The sequence below is a fragment of the Bombina bombina genome, chromosome 2 (genome assembly GCF_027579735.1).
Source record: "Bombina bombina isolate aBomBom1 chromosome 2, aBomBom1.pri, whole genome shotgun sequence".
In the NCBI taxonomy this organism is placed as follows: Eukaryota; Metazoa; Chordata; class Amphibia; order Anura; family Bombinatoridae; genus Bombina; species Bombina bombina.
Genome location: NC_069500.1, coordinates 807,009,805 through 807,020,010, shown reverse-complemented (window position 1 = coordinate 807,020,010; position 10,206 = coordinate 807,009,805). Strand labels below are relative to the sequence as shown.

The following is a 10,206-nucleotide window of genomic DNA, read 5'->3' as shown; positions in this document are numbered from 1 at the left end:
AGTGCCTTATATTGTGCTCTCATCCATGTGCTTCTGTGTTCACTACTCTCATATCTTTCTTAAAAAGACTGTCACTTAGTCCCATCCACAGACAGAACCAAAACCTATGAAAACTATTTAGTTATGGCTGTTTTTTCATATTTTATTATTGTCCTCCTTTAATGCTAAGGAATGGAATAGGTATTAAAGAGCAATATCTCCATTTTGTGTTTCTGTGTGTGTGTGTGTGGGGGGGGGGTACACTCAAGCCAAACTGAAAATAATTTAATGTAAGCATTAAATGCTTACATTGTTAAATTAGATTCTATTACAGTTAAAAAGTATCACATGATAAGCTTTTCATTAATAGAAGAGAATCTACCCACAAAAAGAATGCTCATTATATTAGATTTAAATGTTTTCATTTAAAGTGAATGTAAATTTTGATGATAAAGTGCCCGGTTTTTAAAAATTCAATTAAAAACAGGGGCACTTTAATTCATCAACATTTACATTTCACTCGTGTTGTGAAAATACCTTTTAATCTTGACAGCCGCAAGACTCGCAAGACTCTTCCTACGTCAGAAATGACGGATCGGTCATCCTCTAATCACGGCTTCCCCCCGGGGAAATCAGTGTCTGATTCAACACTGTGATTGGAGGAAGCCGGATTCCTCATTTTAGACCCAGGAAGAGGCTTTGCGACGGGCGGAGGAAGCGATGCAGCTGCTGTCAAGATTAAAAGGTAAGTATTTTCACAACACGAGTGAAATATAAATTTATATGAATTAAAGTGCCCTTGTTTTTAATCGAATTTTTAAAAACCGGGCACTTTATCATCAAAATTTACATTCACTTTAAGTTTAAAATGCATTTAAATGGTTCAAATCTGTTCCTAGACTACATCCCATAAACACAACTATGTTTTAAATCACAGTTCTTCAATTCTGTCCTTAGGATCCAATAACTGGTCAAATTTTAAGGATATCTGAATCAGTGCACATATAAAGAAATGAGTTGCTTGTTTGCTAAGGCTACTAACCTGCTCTCAACAAAGGTACCTGAAAATCTGGTGTGTTAGTGTCTCCTGAGTACAGTTAATGTTGATGAATTAGCCCGTTCAGTATTTCAGTATTCAATGTCTAGAAGATCAACATTTGTAATTTACTTTTTAAATTTCACCCTTTGCATTTAAAGTGACAGTTGTGCACCTTTGTCACAAAGCAGCTTATAACTCAGAGACTTCTTCATTATTTTAATTGGTTAATATATATGCAGAAAAAAAGTTTGTTTCAAATCTAGCTAAAAACATTATTTTGAAATTAATTCCACTTTAACTGAAAACACCACAACTTGATCATTTTGTTCTTTGACTTTGTAAAGGGACATTCAAAAACTTCACATATTTCCTTTACTTAGAAACTTTTTTCTCTTTCTTTTTTGCCATCCAAAGCTTTTACTTTTTTTTTTAGATTTCAATTTTAAGCTTTCAAGGTCAGAGAGAAATAAATATTTTTTAAATTAAATTAAATACATTTTACCGTTGCAATGTCCACCATGAATAACATCTCAGCTTTTTCCCATAACAAATAGTCCTTCCCTTTCTTGCACATCTCAAGATTATATTTTCCTTTCAAGAGAACCATAACTTCCAGAGAGGATCAAAGTTTCAACTATAAACACTGGCAACTATAATTTCTCTGAGGTTAAATCCCCTTACTCTTTGTCTTTTCTAAAGGAATATGGAGAGCATAGTGATGTTTTATTATGAAATGCAAAGTTATGGAGCTTATTGAAAATAAATACAAGGGAATATTTGCTGCAATTACATCCAGGTACCATTAAGGTGCATTTTGTCATTTAGAATGGCAAGAAGTCCCTACATTCAGTACATTTGTTGTATCTAAAAAACAGCACTAATAGGAACCACAAATATAAAAGAGGGAAAAAATTATATAACAAAAAAATTTACTTTTCTTTTTTATTAATCAAGATTTGGATAAGGATTAACTGAGACATCACCACTCTCTCAGAAAATCTGATCAGGGCATTCAGTAAAAACTATAGTAAGAGAAGGCATCTTATTTTCAAATACCTTTCAAAAAGCAAAATTACTTTCAAGTGATAACATCTCTTGAACAAGAGAAGAAATACAATTACCACTAGGGCAATATTTTTAAAATGTTACAAGGCATGGGTGTGAGATAGAAAGATTAGAAAAGCAAACATGATAATCATAGGTAGAGAACATTTTGAAAATGTGTAGTCGTATTGATGATAATCTGGTACAAAAAAATAATTTGAATGGCCATAGTATCCTTTTTTTAAAATCTAAAAGGACATTGAAAACTCATTAAATCTATTTTACTTTATAATTTATAATATGTATTATAATGCACAATACGTTGATGATATATAGAATGGATTCAAGAAAAATAATTAAGTGTTACAAATAGAGGCCAAGGAAACTAAGTAGTATGACGGTAGTTAAGAGGCAGGGTGCCAGTGATTTTTATATGAATGCCAACTTGGGCACTTGTGCCATAAGTTCACTATCCCTCGGTAAACAGACCAGGAAAACATTAAATATGAATGGGCTAGAACATGGAGATACAAATGAGATGAAATTTGTATAGAAAGATGAAAAAGTTGCCAGAATAAAGTGTGAATGACATAGAACAAATGGAAAATAAGAAAATAACTATAGTTTGAGATGAAATAGAAACCAATAAACTTCTTGCTACTTTTTATGGTTAATGATTAACCTGTGTCTTACTCAGGCTAGATTACAAGTGGAGCACTAAATATAGCTTGCGTCCAGTCGATATTAGCACTCCACTTTGTAGTACCAGAGCACAATGATAACAATTCCTGTCCACCTATTTACTATACTAGCTCACTAACAGACACGTCATTACTTCATGTATCACAAGCTACAAAATCAACATATTTATGCGTTTGATTACTAAATCCACAACAAAAAATGCACGTCTGCCAACAATACCAATAGGGAGGATTCCACCATTTCCAGCATAGAAAATGTTGGATATAATTACAATTAAAAGGAAAAAAATAACAGATTAAAATATATATCTAAGTACAGACAAAGAGGTAGTAATGAGGAAAACAAACTCAAGAAAGAGATATTTAAACAAACACTTTGGCAGACTGGTGTGCCAGCAACAGCTGAAGGGCCCTGTAATAATTCAGGCCTGGAATGTTCATATAAGTTAAAGGCATCACGATTCACAACACTATTCAACTGAGTATCATATTAGCAATGATTACTCTATCAGTATCAGTGTAAGGCTACCGACTGGCTATAGGTTGAGGGGCTAGACTGTCACTGTCTATGTTTTTCTTATACATTTAAAGCAATCCAACCAAAAATTCACTAAATCCATTTGAAACATAGACAAGGATAGATTCTATCTGCTCCACTTGACCTGAAGACACTGGTGTCTTTACTACAACCACCATTTAAGAGACAGAAAGCATTAGGTATTAATGTTATATTTCACACTAAGGCATAATCAAACTGGCCCCTTTCTAGACCCTCTTTATGGTCTGTCCATGAGGAGGCAGGCATCCTGCTATAAGGGTCCAGAAGTATTCGAAAGCAGCGGACCATGAGAATGACCAGGAAAACCAGCAGGAGAATGACGAATGCAAACACTGTCTTCTGCTCAGCGTCCATCCCAATGGCGCCTGAACGGTGGTCCAAGAGTGTAGGAGAAAGTAGCAGTTCAAAATCTGTAGCTGATTCTTCATCCATAGTAGCAGCATAACAGTGCAACCCCTTAGGATTCAGAGTGTCAGGATAAGGCATCTACACCACCTGTGAATAAATATATGTAGATATGTCGATTAGACAAAAGGGTTAATAGGTGTGGGCACTTGATAGCTTTAGAATATGTTTTAGAATTCTGTAGCAATATGAACAAAATATATTTACACAATTAATTATAATTAAATACTTAGGCTAGATTAAAAGTGGAGCACTAAATATAGCTTGTGTCCAATCGATATTAGCGCTTCCCTTTGTAATACCAGAGCACAATAATGTGCACTGGCATTACATGTAAATTTCAATGGGAACGCAAGCTTGTGTTCGCATTACTAGGAAGCATTGCGCAAATGAGAGCACACTTCCATAGGCTCATATGGGAGTCTTGTTCTGATGCCGTCACAGACAGCATTAGAACCTCGCACAGTGAAAGGGGTAAGTAGCACAGCTATGGGCAGAATTTTAAAATATATATGTATTTGAATACTTGTAATGGCTGGTTAAATATCACACTTCAACAAACTGAAAAAGGAGCCCATTTGCAGGAACACGATAATTTAGTGCTTCACTTGTAATCTAGTCCTACATTTTTGTCAACCATAATCATATATATACATAGTTAAAGTGAACAGCAAATAAAATGCAGTCAACTTTGCTGTGTGACAAAAATAAAATAGTTTTATTGGAGAATTTTTAAATATTTTAGTTGCCTTTTAAAACCACCACATATACAAAAACATATAGTACTGCACTATTTGCTATAGAAATAATGTAATCAAGAGTCAGCAGCAGAAATCAACCTCCAAGTGAGGTTGAGAGAGCTAGAAACCAGCTTATCTGAAAGAGTATTCCTGTAACGTGTTTGAATAAGTAACTCTTATCAGCTACTTCCTTGAGTACATTGTCCCTTTTGAATAGTATGCATACTCATTTTATATCTCACACAAGATGCTCTGCTTTGGGTATTGATTCCCCCCCCCCCAAAGAATTACTACAATATAATCAATATTTTTGGAACCTATTTATGTTATAATGCAAATTATTCTATTTTAATTGAATAGAATTTTGTTTATATGTTTGTTTTTGATAGTTACTGTTCTGTATTATTCTACATTGTAACAAGATATGCTTACATTAATGAATGCCTGTATTCCAATTCATAAATGTTTATAGTGTGAAAACACTCTATGGAGCTAAGGTGATTTGTGAGGTTCTTTTCTAAGCCATTCTAAATCATATGATAGCTGTCATTTGAAGTAGTAAAACTACCCAATCTTGAACACTTATCATGCTCCCTTACCATATGAAGCCAGATTGTGGATCCTTACAGAGAGTGACACTGTTTTTGTCACTCTCTGTAACGATTTTCTATTTTTGTTGAGTGGGAGCAATGGGAGGTAAGGAGGCGGGTGGGAGGCCCAGTGAAGGAGGGGGAAGGGAGGAGGATGGTCTCCAACACCACGGAAAAGTTATGAAGGGAGAGGATGGGATAGGTCCTACAATACAGACAAATATAGGCTGGAGTTTGACCCTAAACTACAGAAGAAAAGTAATCTCTTGGAGGGAGGAGGTTGGGAGGGTGAATGGGGCCCCTACACTACAGAAAAATTAATATAAAATTAATAATTATATAAAATAAAATCATAAATATGTCAGTGGACAGTGTTAGGGCAAAAAACCTGTTGGGGGAGGATCAGGGAGGTTAGAGGGTAAGGAGGGAACCCTACACTTCAGAAATTTATAAATAAATAAAAAAGTGCTAAATTGCATACTGGCAGACTGTCTGCATGTACCTAAGATGGTGGTGATCAATGGAGGTGGGGCCATAGAGCTGTTTGGGAGGTATCAGGTAGGGAGGTGTCAGGCGGACAGGTACAATGCAGCAAAAACTAAACTTACAAGCTAACTAATTAACCTCTTCTTCAATTGTCAGCCTTCTAATTTCCAAAAGCAATTGGCAAAGACAGGCATGTCTGCTGTTTCTGAACAAAGGAGACACCAGAGAAGCGTTTACAACTATTTGTCTTTGACTGCAGTAGTTGTATGTTAATAATTTAAGTTAGAATCCCAAAGTTTGCAAAAAAGTTAACCTTTTTATTTTTATGTGATCATATTTGGAGGCCAAATAGTAGCTTGAAATATACCAAAATGGGCCTAGATCAATACCTTGGGTTGTCTAGTTTAAAAAATATATATTGTTTTCATATGTAAATAAAAAAAAACAAATGCTCTATTTCAGTTTAAATGGAGGGATATAAAAAATGCTAAAATTTAACCGGTACTTTGAGAATGTTTATCCCCTGTAGCGAAGGACATATAGCGTGTGTCATCAAATGTTCAAATATTTTATTTTCTGCACCAGAGAGCAGATGCACTGTGGACTCAATTTAGAAATCATGCATTTAGTGTCAGCTCAAGAAAAAAAATCACTGAGCAAAACATAAGATTTATAAATTGTACAGTCATTTGAAAAAGAAAGTAAACCCTCTTTGAATTGTATGGTTGTAAGTATAATAATAACAATCATCTGGTCCTTAACAGGTCTTAAAATTAGGTAAATACAACCTCAGATGAACAGCAACATATTACATATTATACTGTGTCATGATTTATTTAACAAAAATAAAGACAAAATGGAGAAGCGATGTGTGAAAAATGAAGTACACCTTATGATTCAATAGCTTGTAGAACCACCTTTATCAGCAATTACTTGAAGTAATTGTTTTTTGTATGACTTTATCAGTCTCTCACATTGTGGAGGAATTCTTCTTCAGTTCATTGAGGTTTGAGAGCATTTATTTATGCACTGTTCTCTTAAGGTCCCGTCACAGCATTTCAATCGGGTTGAGGCCTGGTAATATGTGTCTCACACAATCAGTCCTGATTTTTCTTTTTATTCTAAGTTTTAAATGTATGTCGTCTCAACTATCTATGTAGTACACATTTTTTGGTACATCTTACCAATTTTTACCCTGTGAATAGTAAAAGTTATGTTTTAATTTACTACCAGTCTCTGACACTGACCCGGTTTCTACAACCATTGCTATCCTATGGTAATATGTGAGTGCTAGGTGCTGTCAACTTTTTCTTCTGCTTATCCATATGAATTTTATATCCTGATACGTAAAACCATAGAATTCAAAGAAGGTGTACTTTCTTTTTCACATAACTGTAAGCCTTTTTTTTATGAGAAAAATAGGTCTTGTAGCCAGGTTTTGAAAGAAAATGGGTGGTGGTTCTCAACAGAGAATCATCTTCAAGATTTTTTTTTTACTGAATTCTACATCCCTAGTGGTTATAAGCTATGACCCCACTCTGTTATCCAGCTTCCTTTAGCTGTCCTTTAAGACAGTTAGACAAAGAGGGTTGCCACGTTTTCAGTATTCAGTATTCAGTCTAATATATCAGTAAGTTGTCCAGTTAAATCTTTACAAATATACTGGACACTTAAATGTACCGTTTTTTAAAGATCCCTGACTGACAGCTACATTTTAAAGGACTTGTATGCTGTTATGCATTACAAATATTGCCCAGAAAGAAGTGACATTGCACATGCACATCTCCGTGTGATACTGACAGCAGAGGAAGAAAAAAACTATTTTATGTGTTACAAGCTGTCATGGAGGTGTTAAAACACTGCTCTGTGTACATTACTGGAAATCAAGGGTCAAATTGTTGTTGCTGTGTGCGTGATACTGGCAAAAAAAGGTAAAAACATTTATTTGCGTATTACTGGCAGCCAAAGTGATAAAATCATCAGCTGTGAAAAATAAACCTGGAGGGTCAGGGGTGGGGCCTCAATAAGAGCTTAGGAGGGGCCCTTGTTTGACCCTACCTACCACAGGTGCTGTCACCTACTGGTTGCCCGATAGCTGGAAACCCTACACTGCACACTAAATAGACATCAGTAATTTGATATAAAAAACAGCTTAAACACAAACTCTGGCTGATGATAGAGGAACCACTCTAGGCCCAGGCGTTTCTTCCTAAGCTTTTCTTGCCTGTTTTCTTAGAACTATATCTGTAACACTCTTTGTTTTCTACACCTAGGTGCAGACGGTATGCAATTGGGGGCGGGGGGATGTTAGGAGATAGAGGAACATTTATTTATTTATTATCCTTGGTTGTTTTTATGTTAGGCTACAAGAGACATGCTACAAAACATGTTGAACACGTGTAATTGTTGTTATTGCAATTTACTTGTATTAAAGTAAACTCTGTAAGATTTTGAAAATGTTATTTTATATCATGTAATGTTCTCTTATAAAGAAATAAAAGTTCTTTAATAATAATAAAAAGAAATAAAGAGAACAATTATCTTCACAAAACAGCAGCTTGAACCTTTTCATTAGGTCATAAAGCAAGTGTATTATTTATACAGATTTTGTACACATAATTATATATACAGTTCATTTAATCAAAAGGACATACAAATTGAGCTTCTTCTACGTTTCCTCAGAAGCCAAAAAGCAAAATCTGTATCCTAGGTTTCAAAATGCTGCAAATTGGCTAAACCATATATTTGATTTGCAACTTATAGATTGTGCCCTAATATCTTTCCTCTGTCAAATATCAAGCATATTTACTGTAGATATGTACACAGTCTGTCATAGCTTTATTGTGTATTAGAAAAATAGTACGTTTGTGCCTTTAAATACATCAAAAGCTATTGAACTATCTTACTTTTTTTATTTGTGTATCAATGGCCAATCTCTGCTAACCATACTCAAATTAGTCATTATAATAAGGAAGTATAAGCATTTAAACATTTCTGAATTAAAAGGGTCATTCAAGTCAAACCTAATCTTTCACAATTCAGAAAGACTACAGTACAGAGTACAGTCAAGAAAAATACAATTTATTTCTGATACCAAATGTAGGGCTAGATTACAAGTGGCATGCTAAATATTCTTTTTTGCTCGTGCACAAACACCACTGGAAGAAAATTTTAATGCTGGTGGGTTAGTGCAGGTATTACAAGTTGAAAGTAAATTGTTTGCTTGCGAGCGAAACCCGATGCGTGCTAACTTCAGGACTTCAGATATCACGAACGTGTTAACTTTTTCTTCCCATAGACTTTAACGGAGCGTGCTGTTAAAAAAAAACAAAAAACACTTATAGCTCATGTGCTAATTAAGACCTACAGCGCTGAATTGAAAGTTGCCTTAACGCAATTGTAATGCGGGAAAAAAACAATTACTTGTAAAAGGAGAGGTAACCCTCGGCTGCACCAATACTCTTGATAAAGTTCCGTCGATAACAGAACAAAACGTACGTCGAGTTGTTAGCTCGCATAGGCGGAAATAGGTCCCAGTGAGGCTTCTGTATCTGGAGATTGATACAGGGCACGGTGTAGCGAGGGTTACCTCTCCTTTTAACAGGTAATTGTTTTTTTCCCTCATTGCAAACGCTGAATGAAGGACGGTCAGGATTTCAGTATTTTACTGGCCAAAGGAAAATCTGGACTTACACTGCCTTCTACTGCTACACATCACTCTGGGTGAGACCGACACAAGGCTATCTGATCTGGTGTCTGACTTATGGTGATACATTGTGTATCTGATTGTAATTTTTTATTTGTTATCTTGTGAGTAGCTGCCTTATATTAGGGGCTTTATTAAAGGTGTTTTAACTCTGCACAGAGATCCGGTGTTGCGCTTTTTTTGTTTTGTCTTTTTCAATAAAGATTATACTTTTGTGAAGATATGGTGCTGACGTCCCTTTTGGTTTGTTCTAAGTATATATGAGAGTAGCTGCAGGACCCTCTGACGTGGACCTGATGAGAAAATTCACTGTGAGTCTATCTACCTGTGCTGGACCCATTGTTATATACCCATACATACACACATATATATATTCAATTACAGCTATATACCAGATATATATTTAAAAATTGGTGCTGGACCAAAAGCCCAGATTCAGACATTTATTCCTCTTTTTCTTCAATATTTTCTATTTATTATTCCTTATTTCACAGCCTTTAATAATCATAAAATATAAATAAAAAATATTGTACTTAAATGCAACATTCCTTATATATTTTTGCCTTATATAATACTTATACAAATCAATACATAATTAATAAAAAAAGGTTTCTACGGACCGTGACCATGGTAAAATCTATTAAAATCCTCACTGCATCTAGTGAGAGACTATGGAAGCTGCACTGCAGCTGTCAGTGCTGAGTCTCAGCAGTGAATAATAACCACAACTACACATTCACTTACTACAACTCACACCAACTTTTTTGATGTCACCTATACTAAATGTTCAAGTAGTTTTTTTTTATTATTATTAAACAGTGCTTCTAGCTATATAGCAGTCATGTTATCTAGCTTAGTTACCAGACGGCTAGATTACGAGTTTTGCGTTAGAGGCTATGCGGTGCTAACAAGCAGTTTTCCCTCACCACTCACTTCCCTACAGCACTGGTATTACCA

At 35.0% G+C, this 10,206-nt stretch overlaps 1 protein-coding gene across 1 annotated transcript; it reads right to left on the bottom strand.

The window, feature by feature from the left end:
* Positions 1-3,435: 3,435 nt before the first annotated feature.
* Positions 3,436-3,808, bottom strand: CTXN1 (cortexin 1). Its single transcript, XM_053700717.1, has one exon. It carries the CDS (start codon positions 3,806-3,808, stop codon positions 3,497-3,499), a length of 312 nt encoding a protein of 103 aa, XP_053556692.1. The 3' UTR covers positions 3,436-3,496.
* Between the last annotated feature and the right edge of the window lie 6,398 nt (positions 3,809-10,206).

Coding starts and splice junctions, on each gene's coding strand:
- CTXN1 (XM_053700717.1), bottom strand. CDS start 3,808: ATGCCTTATCCTGACACTCTGAATCCTAAGGGGTTGCACTGTTATGCT.